At 47.0% G+C, this 18,994-nt stretch overlaps 1 protein-coding gene across 3 annotated transcripts in view; it reads right to left on the minus strand.

Moving 5' to 3' along the window:
* Positions 1 to 205: 205 nt before the first annotated feature.
* DEPTOR (DEP domain containing MTOR interacting protein) overlaps positions 206 to 18,994 on the minus strand; it is a 60,410-nt gene continuing 41,621 nt past the window's right edge. For all 3 annotated transcript variants that reach the window (XM_083450637.1, XM_083450639.1, XM_083450638.1), the window contains 3 exons: positions 16,084 to 16,154; positions 15,581 to 15,685; positions 206 to 2,590 (listed from right to left, as the gene is read on the minus strand). In XM_083450637.1, coding sequence (XP_083306763.1) covers positions 2,462 to 2,590; positions 15,581 to 15,685; positions 16,084 to 16,154 — 305 coding nt within the window. In that variant the 3' untranslated portion in view covers positions 206 to 2,461. The remainder of the gene's footprint in view (positions 2,591 to 15,580; positions 15,686 to 16,083; positions 16,155 to 18,994) is intronic.

Raw genomic sequence — 18,994 nt, forward strand, 5'->3', positions numbered from 1 at the left:
ATGCTTCAGAAGCTCCTGACAACTGGAGTTTGCAAAACCCTTTTTGGCCGAATCCTGCCCCACAGGGTGTGGCTTGCAAAGGGTGTGGGTTGCCCCCAACGCCCCGATGTGCCAAGTTTGGCCCATGAGTCAAAGATCTCCTTTGCTGGAGAAGATTGCCGAGATAGTAACGTTTTCTTTTGCACGTGGCCACAAACAAATCCCGTTTTTAAAAAGGTTTATTCAAAAACCCAACTGACATATATAAATCGAACAGTACCAGAATACCTTTGCTATGTATAGCTTACACGGTCCTGTGGAAAACATATAAATATGTATACATTCAAAAAAATTATGGCACACCTTTCCTCATCGGAGCAGGAAATTACAAAGCTGGCACAAATATTTCCCCCTCTTTCGAAATTTATCACATTATACCATAGCTCAAAGCAAGCCTATGTCCAAATGTGCATTTTCTCTGCACAAACAGAAGTGAATTTCTCTAAAGTCACATTTGAAAGGGTAAAGTACAAGTATTAAGTGTTTGAATTTTGCTATTGAAGATATGCTGCCAAATTTTAAACACACACACACACCTTTCTAAAAGCTTCAACCAGAAATTGGGTTTTAAAAGGGGGGTTCAGACATTTCAATCTAGGGGCTTCATCGTGGTGAATCCGAATTTATGCTGAAATAGACAATATTTTGGATTTGGACCTAATGTGAAAAACCTGCTTATTGAGTGTCCACATCATGAGAAATAATTCATCCCCCCCCCCAAACTACCTTCAACACCCTGAAAAAAACAACAACCCCCAAATCTTGTTGCCTAATCCCCTTAATATTTTGCAAAATTGGCTCTAAGGTAGGATTGGCTCCGTGGTTTGACATAGCTCATTCAGCATTCTTCAAAACAATGATTCGGATGTGAGATTACAAAAAGTGAAAGCTCTGCTCTTTTAAAAGCAAGCGCATATTACTCAACAGTGAGAGAAGCACATTTTAATGCAGGTATGGCTGCAGCTTCCTCTATTTTTAGCGAAAACAAGGCTAAACAAAGCCTCTCAGATCCGGTCATTCCACCCAAACGGTATACGTAATAGGCTCTTTTAAGCCACTGAGCATCATACTGCTAGTTATCGCTGTGCTATTAAAGCCACGCTTTTCAAGGAACTATATGGCCTGTGAAAGCTCAGTTAATGCACAAATTTGAAGGATTTTTACATTCACCACAATCCCGGGAGGTAGATCGTTATTGTCCTCATTTTTAAGATGCGGCACCGAGACTGAGAAATATTTTATTTGCTCATATTTACATCCTGCCACTTCTCCAGAGCTCAGGGTAACACGCAAGGGAGTTATCTCATTTTAGCCACACATGGGCTAGGATGAGAGATAGTGACTTGGTCAGTGGATAGAGCGTGGGACTCTTGGTCTCAGGGACGTGGGTTCAAGGCCCCGCATTGGGCAAACGATTCCTGCGTTGTAGGTTGTTGGACTAGATCACCCTTGGGTCCCTTCAGACCCGACGATTCTGCAACTTAAGACTTAACAGTGCCAGAAAAATGCATGGGGTGTATCCAAATTGTTCACTTAGGCCACATTTGCTGTATGGCACTGTGGGTTAAACCACAGAGCCTAGGACTTGCCAATCAGAAGGTTGGCGGTTCGAATCCCTGCGACGGGTGAGCTCCCGTTGCTCAGTCCCTGCTCCTGCCAACCTAGCAGTTCAAAAGCACATCAAAGTGCAAGTAGATAAATAGGTACCACTCCGGTGGGAAGGTAAACGGTGTTTCCGTGCGCTGCTCTGGTTCGCCAAAAGTGGCTTAGTCATGCTGGCCACATGACCTGGAAGCTGTACGCCAGCTCCCTCGGCTAATAAAGCGAGATGAGTGCCGCAACCCCAGAGTTGGTCACGACTGGACCTAATGGTCAGGGGTCCATTTACCTTTACCTTTACTCCTCCTTTTAATTTATTAGAATTTGATGTTCTGCTACAGCATCCTGAAGCAATGCACACACACCACCTGGCAATGCTTTCAATTGGCACATTACAGTTCCGATAACAAGTGCGAATGAAAATATAAGATACTGCCCAATTTCCAAGGTGAAAGTCCTTCAGATGATCTCAGCGGTGGCTCTGTCGCAGAAATAAAATTGTGAAGGAAAAGAGGAGCAGCATAGCATTGGGGAAACCTGTGAGGATGCAATTCCTGACATGATTCTGACCCTTCTGTTGGTAGCACAGCCATCTGTGATGCAGGCCACCTGAGCTGGCTACATCCCGGATATGCAGTTGGCCCACAGCATAGCACAGGTGAGTCTGCACATCGGTACCATGGGTACAAACATTGGCTGAGGAGCGTATCCACCCAAGTATTTATTACTGGTAAACTGGGGGTGGAGGGGAGGGAGGAAAGTACTTTGAAGGCAGGATAATTGTCTTGGACAAGGTATACGTCCTCATCTCAAAGTGTCCTCCTCAAGGCTCTATCTCCTCCATCACTTCCATGACGATGGTTCGAGGACCAGTCAGGATGAGGTTGCTCACTGTCCTGTAGTCTGCATGGAGGACGTTCAGCCCATTCACCGAAACCACAAACTGGCAGACCTAAAAGAAATGGGGGGAAAAGAGGCAAGGATGCTCATAGTGTTGGGCAAAGGCAACACATTCTGCTCCAGGGGCCCAACACCAAATGCAGCAGAAAACATTTTGAAACTCACAGACAATGCGGGATGAACCATGTCAGCAAAACGTCTGCCGTGATCTTAAATCCCAAGCACTTCTGGCCATTTTAAACCTGTTATGTACCGAGTTGAATAGGATCCAAAATGCAGCAGTCTGATTGGTCCTAGAACAATAGGATCCAGAATGCAGCAGTCTGATTGGTCCTAGAACAATAGGATTCAGAATGCAGCAGTCTGCTTGGTCCACAGGAGCCACCCAATCCAGCTCCAGGTGGAAGTGAATCCGCAACCTGATTGGCCTACAGGAGAATCCCGGAATTAGCCAATCATGTGGGAGCCATTGTGTAAATAATGTATATAAAGCAGACATTATGGGGGAACTTCCATTCCACCTCACCACTATGAGCTGAATAAAGAGCATGAAATACACTCTCGACTCCGAGTATATTTCAAAACCCATAAACATTACATGCCATTTAATCTGATACACTGCTTACTCAAAGAACCCTGTGAATTTAAACTTTCGCTCCTATGTTTTTTAAAAAAGAAAGCTTATGCTTCTGTAATAAATTTGTTAGTCTACATAGTGTCAAAAGATTCTTTCTGCTGCCATGGGGTAACATGGGCTACCCCTCTGAAAATTGTTAATAAGCTCAATGTGCTAAGCATGAGAGTTCATAATGGCAATAAAATGAAACAAAACAAAGACTAGGAACGTGGAAGGCCTTGGCAAGGGCAAGGCTGCAGCATTGCATCATTTAACTGGAACAAACCCAAAGCACTTCATTTTACAAAGCTTTTGGGCAAATCCTAACCCATAACTTTTTAATATTCAGTTGGGAGCCGCCCAGAGTGGCTGGGGAAACCCAGCCAGATGGGCGGGGTATAAATAAGAATAAGAATAAGAATAATAAATCATTACAGTGAGCCAACCAATAGTCACCAATGTCAGCATGAACTACTGTCAACAAGGGCACCTGGTTGTTTTCTTGTACAGCAAGTCAGCTGGAGAAAGTGAGGAATCGGACACAACCTTATTACAATTTAGCAGAGCGCGAGCACGTCCGTCGGAGAAGCTTCAAAGATACTGACTGGAACCTGAACAAACCTCTATAAACCTAACACTGATTTCCTATTACATGCAACAAGGAAGCAATTCCCACCACCGCCTTGGTTATTCCCAGAGGGCCTCTTATTAGAACTGGACTTTAGAAAACCTCAAGGCCAACAAAAAATATATTATTTTTAACGTCTTCCTCTCCAACACAATGGTCAGCTTGCAAATCTGGGATGCTGTGCATTTCCTATCAAAGGTTCATTAAAGAATGAATGAATAACTAAATGTATTTATATACCAGCATCTCACAAAATATCAGGGTGGTGTTATTAGTTCTGTAAATTTTAAGTACTGCAGCTACTCCTGCCCTGTTCTTCCACTGGTCCCCTTGCCTGCCCTTCCCCCAACTTGTTATGGGGCAAAAATCTGACTCCTTGTTTTATTTACCCAATTTACATTAAAAAATTACTGCTACAGTAAGTGGGGAAAGGGGACGGATGGAGAAACAGGGCACACCACAGCTATTTCACAAACACACTAATTTGCAGTGGCGTAGCGTGGGTTGTCAGCACCCGGGGCAAGGCAAGTAATTTGCGCCCCACCCCCCGCTGCACTGTCCCTCCCCCAGATAGTCCCTCGCTCTCTCTCCGCTCCGCACCGCACGCCTGGCACACACACCCCCCCCTCCACAGTGGGCGGCGACCCGGTGGCTTGGATCGGATTCGCACAGCCAGCACTGCAGTGAGAGAGAGTGAGTGAGCCAGGTAAGGGCAGAGAGCTGTGAGTGCGAGCGCCCCCCCCCAGATGTTGCGCCCGGTGCAGCCGGCCCCCCCTGCACCCCCCATGCTACGCCACTGCTAATTTGTGGTTCTCTGGAGGCAAGATCAGGCCGTGTGACTGACAAAGGTTGCCCAGAAACATCAACAGGAGAAAAATATTGGCTACTAATTGATGCCAGTTTGTTGTTGGCACCCATCTGTCTTGAGAGACAATGGAGTGTGCTTCCAGGGGTGAAGTCCAAATGCTGGAGAATCACAGCGCCCGCTGTGGCTGCTGAGGCCGGCAATTCGTGAATGCTGCCTCCCACATTGTTTTTGTTGGCACAAAGCTGTGCAGTGTGTATGTAGGTCCTGGGCTGTCCAGATGACAAGACCCCACTCTTGGCCTTGCCGACGTGGTGCAAAGGAAAGCAGAATAATACATTGGGCACCCCTTTAGCAGGAGTTTCCAGAAAGAGGCATACAAGGCACCATCCAACCACCTTAGGGACTCCACTCTGGACGCCAGGTAGTTGGAACATATTACGCCAATTTGCACCTGTTTGTGCTCATTGCAGATATGTTCCTGGGCTCAATTCAAAGTGCTGGACATGATCTGTTGGGAAACACCCCGGGGTTGCCTTCAAACCCCCGGAACCCCTAGTATCCTCCGATGTGCGCTCTAAGGAGCTCAGCGACATATACAGTGGTACCTCTGGTTACGTACTTAATTCGTTCCAGAGGTCTGTTCTTAACCTGAAACTGTTCTTAACCTGAAGACCACTTTAGCTAATGGGGCCTCCTGCTACCGCCGCACGATTTCTGTTCTCATCCTGAAGCAAAGTTCTTAACCCGAGGTACTATTTCTGGGTTAGCGGAGTCTGTAACCTGAAGCGTATGTAACCCGAGGTACCACTGTATCAGCTTGATATATGCACACTAATTTTCTGGCATAACAGCAAGAAGAGAGAGACACCGTAGATCTAAACGACTATTTATTTACACACTATATACAGACTACAGCATAATGTTGACCATTCTCAGCTCCGAGAAAACAAAAAAAAGTGAAAGTATGTTACAAAGTACACACAGCGGAAAACAGATAAGGCTGTCTTCTATTCCCACGGTCTTCTCAGACAGGCATGTGATTCACACCAGTCACATTTACAGAATCGGCAGCATGAAATACTAACATGATCTTCCCTGTTTCTCCAGATCAGTCTGCTAGGACCCTGCGATTGACATCAGAGGGTCTCAACTGAAGTGTCTGCCAGTGAAGAAGAGATGTGGCTGTGGGTGGGTGGCACTGCTCACAGGGCCTTTTTGGTGGTGGCCCCACAGGGCTCATCCATAGCTGCCTAGGCCTTGAAGGCCTCTCTCTTCCCTAAGGCCTTTGCTTTCCTGTGTGGGTTGTTAGGCTTTTAATGTAAGGAAATGGCTGTTTTAAAATTACTAGAGCCCATTTGAATCTCAATTACATTTTATATCTGTTGTGATACCACTTTGTTGACCATAGTTCTCAAAGTGTGGATCCTAAATGAGTGGGGCAGGAGCGTGGCCCCACTCTCTTGCAAGTAATATGTGAAAGAGGCTTATATGCTTGTCTAAAGCATCATATAAACCTTTTTCGTGTGTGCCAAAGGTCTAATCTGAGAACTCCTTCCTTCTTCCTCATCTTCAGAGTGAAACTTTCTGCAGACAGGGGCTCATTCACCATGCTCTACACCAGTAATGCATTTTGCTCCCCATTCCTTTAAAATCCACCCTTGGGAGGAATCTTTTTCTGCATACTACATTTTACTGTGTATGTGAGCATGTCTAGCTGGTGCGCCATTGGCTAAAAAGAGTGGGCGGTGTGGGTGCAGGCAGCAATCCAGCTCTTGCATAAACACAAGATTGCATCTCCAGAGAACTGGCATTCGCTTTCAGCCTTTAAGGCTCAAAACATGCCTAGTGTCATGTCCGAGGCTTTCTGCAGAATGCTTGCTGAAAACCAGGTTTCAATTTGTGGAGGTGAGAAAAAACAACTTTGTCTAAGGAGAAATAAATAAACTCCTGTATTATTACTCCTTCTGTCCTGAGGTGCTATTTTCATTCAGATGAAACCCATCGCCGAGTGCTTACTGCTTTGGTAAAAGGAGAGAGTAAGCAGCCTGTTTGTAGGAAAGCTGCGCTGAGAGCTAAAACGTCTACAGTTTGCAGCCAGTTTGCTGAGTCAAGGCAATTTTGGAGTGCCAAACGGGGAGGGAATATGCATAGACAGGTTAGAACAAAACATTGGTTATTTACCACGAACATTCTCCAATAAACCGTAGAACAACACCCCCACAGGCCTGACTTTCTGCCTCCTGTTCTAACCATATCTGAGCCATAGACAGAGCAGGCAGAGAAGTACAGGTGGACAAAGACAAGAAGACAGCCTAAGAAAGAAGTGAGGAAGAAGTAATCTCTCTGAACAAACGTGGCACAAACCAAATGCTGGAGGGTCAAGTCCATATTCAGCCACCTGTATAGGGTGGGTAGGGCAGGATGTTTAGAACTTGCCTAAACGAAGGGTCGGGTGGGATGCAGGTGGCACTGTGGTCTAAACCACCAATCCTAGGGCTTGCTGATTGGAAGGTCGGTGGTTCGAAACCCTGCGATGGGGTGAGCTCCTGTTGCTCGGTCCCAGCTCCTGCCAACCTAGCAGTTCGAAAGCACACCAGTGCACGTTGATAAATAGGTACCACACCGGTGGGAAGGTAAACCGTGTTTCTGTGCACCGCTCTGGTTCGCCAGAAGTGGCTTAGTCATGCGGACAAACGCCAGGTCCCTCGGCCTATAGAGCAAGATGAGCACGCAACCCCAGATTCGTCCCTGCCTGGCCCTAACGGTCGGGGGGGGGGGTACCTTTACCTTTAAACAAAGCTTCATTGGAAGCACATGACAGGTGGATATCCTAGAATGCTGCACCGGCCATTCATTAGCTGGAGTACCAGCCATTCAGAGAAGTAGTCCATCTTCTTCTGCAGGGGTTGGTTACTACGCCTATCTGAGCACCATTCTTTGCAGGGCGCCTTGGGATCTAGCCGCCATGTGCCATGAGTCTCGGCTTTCTGATAAATCTCCAGAACTGCTGCCTCTCTCCCTCCCAGAGCATCAAGCATCTGGGAGCTCACATACATACCAGACCGGACCAACTGTTTCTCCTGGAGGAGCAGATTCGGAAGATAACTCAGGAATGTCCTTACTCAATGCATAGACTTCAAAGGATCTGATGAGTTTACCTGAGCTCCCAGGCTCAAGATATCTTGCACTGAGGATTTCACACGCTCCCATTGTAATAGTTGCTCTTACCCCATCAGCCTAGCATCTGCCCCCTCCTCCTGAGGTTTGCCACTCCTTCAGCTGAGGGAAAGATCCAACTATAGTGGTACCTCGGGTTAAGAACTTAATTCGTTCTTAACCTGAACCTGTTCTTAACTGTTCTCCACAGCCGTTCACTGCCCCCCACCCCAATTCAGATGCGCGAAGCGTCGGTGCCAAATATGCGAACAACCATGGTGGGGCGATACATTCACAGGTACCACTTTAGTTAATGGGGCCTCGCGCTGCGATTTCTGTTCTCATCCTGAAGCAAAGTTCTTAACCCGAGGTACTATTTCTAGGTTAGCGGAGTCTGTAACCTGAAGCGTCTGTAACCTGAAGAGTCTCTAACCCGAGATACCACTGTAACCTGTTGAAAAGCTCACCGCTTCATGGACCTTCCTGGATATGGCGGGTAACCAGTGCAAACTTCTGACGCCCCAGAATTTCATTTCAATGTAAAAAGCCTAATTAAATAATCCTAATGGCGAGGGTGCCTTTAAGCATGTGAAAAATGCCTCCCTTCACACACTGAACAGTCACAACAGGACCCACACATCTGGGATTATAAGGGAAGATTTACAGGTCAGAGGATGCCAGTTCTAAGCAGGGGTAAGCCTGGCACTTTCTACTTTAAAGATCAAGCAATTTTGTTAATACTATTGTTTAGTTAATTGATATGACGCCAAACCAGAGTTTTTCAGATTAGAACAGTAAGGCTAATGAGGCTCTTTTAAGTTCACTGACATCGATTTCCAAGTTAACAATTTAGGGAAGTAAATATGTCAGCTAAGCAGAACACAAGCCGTAAACTTGTTGACCTAATTTAATGCACAGGTTGTAAATTCGACGGTGTAACGGTGTAACAAGAATTGTTGTTTTCATTTCCTGCACATGTGAATGAAGACCCAAATGGATCACAGCATCCATTTCATGCAAACTAGTTCATTTCTGTTTTCCAGAGGACATTAACAACACCCATAGTTTATGATAAGACTAGCCCTGAAATAATTGTAATAAATAATTAAGCTTCCGGTTCCTTTTTAATAAGCTGCAGCAGGTAATTTCCCTTTTGCTTCATAACCGATTCACACTGTGTTACTATTCTCATTGAGTTATTTGCTCCAACATCAAGATCTGCATTGCAGGGGGATGGGGCTAGATGGCCTTGAGGTCCCTTCCAACGCTATGATTCTGCTTAGCCACCATCAGTTCAGAGCCACCACTACATGCAGCACATCATGACGTGGCACAGAGGAGCAGGCTGTACCCTCCTACCTCTTTGACAGAAGCCCAGCAGGTGGACCTCCACACAAGGTACATTTTCAACCTTTGTATTGCTGATTCTCCTGAAGGCTGAACACCTGCATGTAGAAAGGGAACAGGTGAAATTCTCCCCATCTACATGGTGGGTAAAGCTATACCAGTAGAATTTTTGCCTGGCATAGCAGGGCTTCAGGAAACAAAAAGTGGCAACCTTAGGTCAAGGACAGCAACAGCAGGACCAAAGAAACCAGGGTTGTCTACAACGCTATTAAGTTTCTGCATGAGAACAACGCTCTTCCCAAACTTCCAGTGTCCAAATTGTCTTCCTGTTTGTTATGTACTGGGTTGAATGGGATCCAAATTGCAGTAGTCTGATTGGTCCTAGAACAATAGGATTCAGAATGCAGCAGTCTGATTGGTCCTAGGATTCAGAATGCAGCAGTCTGATTGGTCCGCAGGAGCCACCCAATCCAGCTCCAGGTGGAAGTGAATCTGCAACCTGATTGGCCTACAGGAGAATCCCAGAATTAGCCAATCACGTGGGGCCCATTGTGTAAATAATGTATATAAAGCAGACAGTTCAGGGAAACTTCCATTCCTCACTACTATGAGCTGAATAAAGAGATTGAAATCCACACTCGACTCCGAGTATTTTTCACCGTTGCAGCAGAAGCTGTTGGCCAAGGGCTATTTTAAGTAGTCAGCAAATGCTCCGAAAGGGCAAAAGGTCCCAGCTGTGCAGTCTGGCAACACGATGCATCTGTAATTGGGCTGCGGCCCAGGCAGGAATTTACGAGCTGAATTAACACATAAGCGCAGCACTGTTTCTGCGCTGGCATATGCACTCGGAGCGGCTTCGCCGCAATTTGAATAGGTACGGCTGTTGCGGCTCCCAGGGCTCATGACGACAAGCAGCCCGACATGCCTTCATATCTTATGCATTCCTAATCTAAATGGCCCTCCAAGCATCTTCTTACAAAAACTTTTTAAAAAAGTATTGTAGCCTCAAGATTGTCCTTGTTTAAAACTAATCTGAAAAAGGTAAGTGGCTAGCAATAGTCCTGTTGGTTTGACATAAGCAAGCCAAAATGGTGGGTTTATCAGAATTGTTATGCTTTTAAAGCTTTTTTTAAAAGGGGGGCACCGCTGTGATCCGCGCCTGGAGGTGCCATGGCAAACTGCCCACAGAGTCCGCCTGGCAGACGCAAGCCCCACGCAGCTGTTTCGGGCAGTGCGGGACCCCGAGCCATCGCATCACTTCCAGGAGAGATGCGTGGCTCGGGCGAGCTGCAGGCCAGACCCCGCGGTAAGTGCTGCCCCCCCACAGTGTGCCATTTGGTCACCCCTTCAGGGACGACACCCGGGGAGAGCCACCCCCCCCCCGCCCTATGCCCCTGACTTCATAATAAAATAATAATAAATTTTAATTTATACCCCACCCTTCCTGGTTCAGAAAACTGGGCTCAGGGCGGCTAACAACAAATTTAAAATTGATGCAACAAAAAACAGCATAAAATACTGTATAAAACGTGAATAACAATAAATTCAGAATTCAAAAATCAATTTAGGGGGGAAATCCATCCAATAAACATTAGATGATCCCCAGGGCTAGCTGGCTAAGTTAGTCCTATTTGGGCCAGCGAGGAGACCAGGGGAGAATTAGCTGTGGGATCCCAGAGCGGGTAATCTTCATAAAAAGGGGAGGGGGAGGGAAGGAAGGGGAATAAAAGATCAGGCTAAGTTCAAATTGAAAGCCAGGTGGAATAGCTCTGTCTTACAGGCCCTGTAGAAGGAAGTTAAATCCTGCAGGGCCCTGGTCTCATGGGACAGAGCATTCCACCAGGTCGGAGCCATCACTGAGAAGGCTCTGGCCCTGGTGGAGGATAATCTTACTTCCTTAGGGCCCAGGACCTCTAAACTGTGATTATTCATGGACCTTAAGGTCCTCTGCGGGGCATACCAGCAGAGGCGGTCCCGTAAATACGAGGCGGCATTAGCTACTCCTCCTAGTTTGCAAATTTGATGAGCATCCCCTCAATTCCTTCATCCAAGTTGTTTATAAAGATAAACAACAATGGCCCAGGACAGAACCCTGCAACGCTCCACTTGTAACTTTTTTCCAGGATGACAAGGAATCATTAGCGAGTACAGTTTGGGTTCGGTCCATTAACCAGCTGCAAATCCACCTAACAGTTACCTCGTCCAGCCCTCCTTTTGCCAGCTTCTTTGCAAGAATATGATGTAAGTGTAAGTAAGTATGATGTCACCAGAGGAAGGACATGATTCAGTAGCACTTTGCTGATTAGTAGCTATATATCAAATGCTTATAAAGATTCTTCGGCTATGCTCATTCTCTAGTGTAACAGCAGGTGAAATCTATTATACTCTTGGCAGAGAATACAACCGATAGAAGAAATTCAGAGCCAAACTGTACAGTCAGCAGAAATCTGGAGACATTAATTATCAAAAAAGTGATGGAGGGAGGGTGCCATTTAGAAAGGAGAAGCAGCAGTGGAGAAAAGAAGTGAGCAATCCTTCTTCCATCTTCCACAGTCCACCTGCACTTCCCTTCAGCAGCTGTTTCTGTCTCTGATGCAGGATTCTTTGGAGCTTCTTAAATGTGTGGGGTGTGTATACGATTTGCAGACTCAGAACTTCTGCCAAAGCTCCACTTTGGTCCTCAAACCAGCTGCAAAAGTGCTACTGGACCATAGCTGTCAAGTGTCCCTTATTTGAAGGGACAGTCCCTTATTCTAGCGCCAGGTCCCGCTGCTGTCCCTTATTGATGGATGTCCCTTAAATGTCCCTTAAATGATGTCCCTTAAATTTCAAAGGAAGCAGCTCTTCTCCCTCCCTCCCTGCCGGCCAGGGAGGAGGGAGGCTCCAAACTGTGTTGTTTGGCTGTGTTGCTCACCCAATAACAAGTCCAAGAACGACTGGCGGGTGGAGCTTGCATGCCTTGTGTGTGGCTAGTTAATGCAAGCTGAGGGGTTTTTTGAATGCTGGATGCCATTTTGTTGCACGTGCTGCTGCAAACTTTGCAGTGCAAAGCCCGGCCAGGGAGCCATCTTAAGTTGAGGCTACATAGGCCTTGTGGTGCATGTGATTCAGATTCTATTCAGTTGGACAGTGTTCTCTCGAAGCTACCAGCATGGGTTTGACCAGACTGCAGGAGGACAGGAAGACTGGAGGGCCTGGAACAGGGAGGCTGCAGGTCCCTTATTTTGGCTGCTGGTCCCTTATTTTCAAATCTGTAAGTTGACAGCTATATACTAGACCAATGCCAGTTCTGTTTCATCTGTCGTATTATTTAAAGAAAAGCCATCGAGTAAAACCATATCGGAAAACAGCTGATGTTTGTTCAAACTCCCAGACAACAAAAAAGTAGGCGAGATGTGTCACCCAGCTTACACTATCTGCTCTGTCTCCAAATAAGAACCAGCGCTGTTTTTCATTGTACAACTAGCATATTTGCCATATTTAGCAACACAATGAGATTAAAATAGCCCAAAACTAAACCCTGAGCAGGTGGTTTCACAGTTTTCATCCTGGAAACAGACGGCAGGCCTTATCGTGTCTATTTCTGTGCAATCTTTGCATGGTGTGTCTTTAACATAGGGAGTGAAATGCTGCTGTTTGCTGCAATCACAATGTTATCGCTGTGTCAATATTTACCCCACTTCAGTTTCAGTCTTGTGATATAACGCCCAACCCTGTAAAGTGAATGAGGAAAACAAAGAGAGTTTTCCACTTCTCACCAGACTTATTTTCAAAGAGCTTGCAAGGACCTGGCGGGAAGACAGCCAAAGAGCCTTTCCAGACCTGCCCAACCTCCTCTGAACTTCTTTCTGCAAGAAGCAGTAGATCCACTCCATTGCCAACAGCAGAAGGCAAATGCTGTCCTTCTGCCATGATTTTTTCACTCCTCTGGCCACATAGCCCTCAGAATGGATGGGCTATGCAGGAGCAATGCCAGCGATTGCTAAGGATCCAGAATCTGCTTTCAATGCCAAAGACTCGTTCTCATCCTTATGAAAAGCCACCCCACCGAGAAAGTACAGAGCACATTTCTATCACCACTAGGCTACTACAGAGTCGTGCACACACCATAAATGAAGGCCTTCCAGACAGACCCAAGACTCATTTTTCTTGAAATTAAAATCCTGGCAATTTTCCTCGCCATTACAAAGGCTTGGTTCAGTCCTCTCTCTTTGGAATCCACTGAGATTGATGGCTTTTGAATAAGTCGTCTTATGGAATGCAAGACACACAGCACTGGCTTTGTAAGTATATCTTCCTTACAGCTTTCTGGAACAAAAGGCCTTCGAGAGCACATGCGGAGTGGCGGGCCAAATGTCTTGCCCCAGGAGTTTGCTCCACGCGGTGCAAAGGAAAGAAGCGTAACATGCGGAGCGTGGAGGGAACGAAGACTGCAAGTTTTCTAAACAACCACAGCGTGCAGCCAACGTCCAGAAATGTGTAGACTTCTGGGTGCATCTCAACAAGGCAGGGAAGAAGGCGTTGCCTCGGTGCCAAGGACACTTCTAGAAAGCAAAACGCTGAGCTTTGGCTGCTCTTCAAATTCTTGCCCTTTCCCTCTTCGCCAAGTTTTCTTGGTCTGGTCTCTTTTGGTTGGTTGCTCCAAGCAATTCTGGCAGACAAAGCTTCTTAGAGCAGGACGGATTCTTCTTCGCTGCCAGCTCTTATTACTGTTGTGCTGAGCATAAAGAAGCCTAAAGGAGACCCGCGTCAGGAAAGGAAGACGCAAACCTGGCAATGTCCTAGGCCAGCTTAAAACTCCTACAGGAATACATTTCTGCCAGGAAGGAGTGTGAAGATCCCATGTAGATAGTGGCATGCGATGATGGGGAAGGGCTGTAGCTCAGTGGGAAAATATCTGCATTGGATGCAGAAGGTTGAGTCCCCAACACCCTTAAGGCAGACAGGGTCCAGACAGGGGTCCCTTAAGGCAGGGCTGAGAAAAGACCCTGGTGAGCTGCTGTCAGGCAGTACTGAGCGAGATAGTCTAATGGTCTGAGTAAGCATAAAGCAGCACCCTGTGTGGCAATATGTAATTACAGTCATACCTCTTGTTACGCTTGCTTCATGATACGTTTTTTTCAGGATGTGTCCTGCAGCGACCCGGAAGTACCAGAAAGGGTTACTTCCAGGTTTCGCCACTCGCACATGCGCAAAACAACGTCATGCACACGTGCAGAAGCGGCAAATCGTGACCTGTGCATGCGCAGATGAACAGACACGGGTTGCGTCCTTTCATGTTGCAAACGGGACACCGGAATGGATCCCGTTCGCAACCAGAGGTACCACTGTGTATAGTTCATATGTAATTACTCGGGTGGTGCTGTGGGGGACACGGGTGGTGCTGTGGGTTAAACCACAGAGCCTAGGACTTGCTGATCAGAAGGTTGGCGGTTCAAATCCCTTTGATGGGGTGAGCTCCCGTTGCTCGGGCCCTGCTCCTGCCAACCTAGCAGTTCGAAAGCACCTCAGAGTGCAAGTAGATAAATAGGTACTGCTCCGGCGGGAAGGTAAACGGCATTTCCGTGCGCTGCTCTGGTATGCCAGAAGCGGCTTAGTCATGCTGGCCACATGACTCGGAAAAACTGTCTGTGGACAAATGCTGGCTCCCTCGGCCTATAAAGCGAGATGAGCGCCACAACCCCAGAGTCGGCCACGACTGGACCTAATGGTCAGGGGTCCCTTTACCTTTACCTAATTACACATGGAAATACTTATATATGCTTCAAGTGTGCCAATTTCCCCAGGACTGTCCTGGAATTACAGAAACCATCCCAGTTCCTGATTTGATCCCAGAATGTCCTGTTTCCCACCAGTGGCGGAGCATATGTCCACGCTGCCTAGGACGGGTGTGCTCCCAAGAGGGGCGGGGCATGGAGGGTGCCCTCCCAGGCACGGGATAGCCACTCGGGTGCACAGAGTGGCACATGCGGCCTGCAGCCAGGGGCAGAGCGAGCCACCAATGGTGGACATTCGGTGCGCTGCCCACCCGCGACTCCCAAGCCTCCCCCAGCTGTGAAAACCAAGGGGGAAGGGGGGAATGCTGCTGGCAAAGCGGTGCAGCTCCCTCCTTCCCCCGACGGCTCGGGGGAGGCTTCAGAGTCGCGGGCGGGCGGCGCGCCAAATGTCACCCGGGGCTGTTCACCCCCACCGCACCCTCCTTCCTCCGCCCGTTTTCCCCTCCAGTGTCGCTGCCAAGCTCAGGGAGGAGGACAAGATGGTGCTTGCTGTGATGCTGTGCTTTCACAAAAGTCAGCTGGCTCCCACAAGAGCATGTCAGCAAAAGACATGCGTCCTGATTCTCATCAGAGGAACACTGGAGTTTATGTCCCCACACCAGGTGTATAGAGCTGTGTTGCGTGGTGTCACAACTGAAGTAGTCCTGACGTCATGTCAACACTTCCTCTCCCCCCTTTTAAAGTACTTAACCTGCATTCGTTAAAATTACCTTCATTCCTGCTGCAGCTGCTGGGCCGCTGGGATCCACAGCTTGGACGTGGCAAGGCTTGTTCCCACGCACCACAAATCCCCACCCGACGGCATCGCCTACAATCTTGAGAGGGAACAAGAAGGTGCGACAACGAATGCTTTAGCAATTCTCTTTGTTGCTGTTTTGATAGCAAACCAAAACAACACAAGCACATTCTTGTGAATCCACCGTCGCTCAGGGATTTTTTGTGAATCCACCGTCGCTCAGGGATTTTAGGCAAACCAAGCCACAATTTTAAGAAAGCTGGTCTGATTCACACACTTCCTGGACTAATAGGAACGCTGTTTTCACAGTCCGTCAGATTTTGTGACTAAAAACCCTCGGCTCAAAATTGTACCGAAATGCGAATGAAAATATTCCTTTATCTATTTTTCGCATCCATTATTATGTCTGAATAATGGATCAAAATGTCATGAAGTGCACTACACAACAGAAGATAATTGAGGTAATTGGAGACATACTGTGAAGGTTCTCCTGGCATACGGTGCCCCAGGCATCAGAAGTTCATCAGGAGTCACTGGTCTCTTCAATACTGCAAATACACAAGAAGGATGTTAAGGAAAGACTTTCACAAGAGCTGGGATTGCTTAGTCTGGAATCGCCATGTCTCCTTTACTTACATTGTCAACAACATTGTCATCCAGTTGTGATTCTCCTATGTTGCTTCCACATTAAAAAAACAAAAACCAATCTTCTAATTAGCAACGGAACACTAAGATATTAGCAAAATACTGCTGAAATGAAAAACTATTGTTGCAATATTGGCGGGGTAGGAGAGCTGGAAAAACACACCAACACACATGGCAACCAATGCTCCCTTTGGGTTCCAGTCTCCTAGAGCACAATATACATCAGGGAGGCTTAGTATGGTTGGTCAGAATCAAGTATACACTTCCAGAGTTAATGCTAAATACATTATTTCTGGTAAATGAGCCTCCCCAGCTGCTAGAGGGCTGTGGCAATTTGTGTCCCAGGCTTTTTAGACTTGCCTACGCGGGTGGCGCTGTAGGTTAAACCACAGAGCCTAGGGCTTGCCAATCAGAAGTTCAGCAGTTCGAATCCCCGCAACGGGGTGAGCGCCTGTTGCTCGCTCCCTGCTACTGCCAACCTAGCAGTTCAAAAGCATGAAGTGCAAGTAGATAAATAGGTACCGCTCCAGTGGGAAGGTAAACGGCATTTCCGTGTGCTGCTCTGGTTCGCCAGAAGCGGTTTAGTCATGCTGGCCACATGACCCGGAAGTTGTACACCGGCTCCCTCGGCCAATAAAGCAAGATGAGCACCGCAACCCCAGAGTCGTCCGTGACTGGACCTAATGGTCAGGGGTCCCTTTACCTTTACGGGATGGGAATCTAGGCTTGGGTCCTCTCATCTTATGGTGTGGCAACATCAGCTCAGGTTTGCCACTGAGCTTCACGGCTATGGCAGGATCTGAACCCTGGCCTCCCAGGTCCTAGCCCAGGGGTGGAGAACTGGGTCCAGACAGTGGTCCCTTTACCTTTACCTTTTACCCACGTACTGTATGGAACCAAAGGGGCACATGGGTTGCCAGGTGTGAAATACATTGGCGTTATTTTCAGCTATTTTACCTATCTATCTATCTGTGCAAAGATCTTTTCCCTCAATTAAACACTTGCAATCTAATCTTTGGATCTAAAATGAAGGCTACACCCTTGTTTCTTGGCACAAGGGTGGATTGTAGTGGGCAATAAAGGAACGACTGCTTACTGCTAAATAAATAATATGTGCTTTTGTGTTCCTTTTAGGTGCACTTCCCCGCCACAAGATATAAAACAGCAGAGCATCGCTGACAGGTACAGTTTCTGATTTTTGCTCACTTTTCAGAGGCCAGCATGTTCACTCCCACACTTAACTGTGCAGCCAGGACGTGCCCGGATTCTAAAGAACACAGATTTAAAATAAAACCACGACAAGGGGGAAAGGAGAGGGAATTGAACCATTAATCATGAGTGACGTCACAAGCGCTGTCCTATAGTTGCCGGAGACACGCCTGCACAGTGTTGTACACAGGGCAAGGCTTCATTTCCTATCGCTGCTCACTTGAGTTGGAGCCCTCGTATTCGCAGGTTAATGCCTTTGCAGAGCTACTGAAATCATCTTCAGAACACGCTGAGTATATTTATACGTAACTGAAGGGAAGACTGAAGTGAGAAAGGAGAGCGTGAGAATTCTCTTTGACGCTTTGACGTTCTGTTCTCCCTTTGAAGCAGATAACAGTGTGGATGGGAAAATGCATATTTCTTTACCACCCTCCTCCGCCTTTTAATATCAGTCAGAAGAGCACAAAGGAGGGATGTTTCGTGTTTCTAGAGGCACAGGAAATAGCTTAGAAAGAAAACAATCTCAGAAGCCGACAGTTTTCATCTTATCATAGAGGGGCTTGTTGAATATGAACCGATAGCTGAAGTATTCCTAATTCCTCTTAGCAAACAGCATGATCGCATCGTTACTATCCCCTTTCCTGTGCTGACCTCATTTATTAACGGCTCGAATAAAGTAAATGTCTTCACATGCGGGCCACTGCTGTCACTGTTCTCTCTGCGTAATGGAGAAGAATGACAGATTGATCTATAAACTGTTGCTAAGTGGGTCAGAAAACTTGGATTGTCAGCCGATTTAGGGCTGGTTGCCACAACCAGTGGGGGTGTGAAAGCGCTCGGTCAAGCAGCTGGTGTCATATGCCTAAGCTGACAAGGTACATAATTCTCTTCCGCATTTACCTTTAACCGGCTGCAGAATTCTGGCTATATTAGGTCTAAGGAATACGCAAATATTCCATCCATTTTTATTTTTATTTTTAAGGGAACTGGCCTGATTTATTTACGTATGTAATTTAGAAAGTGCTTAATATAAAAAGAAATCTCTGAGCAGTTTAGTAAAGGGACCCCTGACCATTAGGTCCAGTTGTGGCTGACTCTGGGGTTGCGGCACTCATCTCGCTGAACGATGGGGGTGGAGACATGATTGGCCGGTCATGTGGCCAGCATGACTAAGCCGCTTCTGGCGAACCAGAGCAGCGCATGGAAACTCCGTTTACCTTCCCGCCAGAGTGGTACCTATTTATCTACTTGCACTTTGACGTGCTTTTGAACTGCTAGGTTGGCTGGAGCAGGGACTGAGTAATGGGAGCTCACCCCGTCGCGGGGATTTGAACTGCCGGCAAGTCTGATTGGCAAGTCCTAGGCTCTGTGGTTTAACTCATAGCGCCACCCGCATCCCATCTGAGCAGTTTACGTAAGAGGTAATTTGGAGGAAAGCGGAGGAAATTCACAAAGCGCAACAACAATCAAACCAAAGCTTTCAAAACTTGGAATAAAAACGGAATAAAACTATACGCCGTTGATTAAAACCTGA

The sequence above is a fragment of the Podarcis tiliguerta genome (assembly GCF_965153285.1).
Source record: "Podarcis tiliguerta genome assembly, chromosome: 7".
Lineage (NCBI taxonomy): Eukaryota > Metazoa > Chordata > Lepidosauria > Squamata > Lacertidae > Podarcis > Podarcis tiliguerta.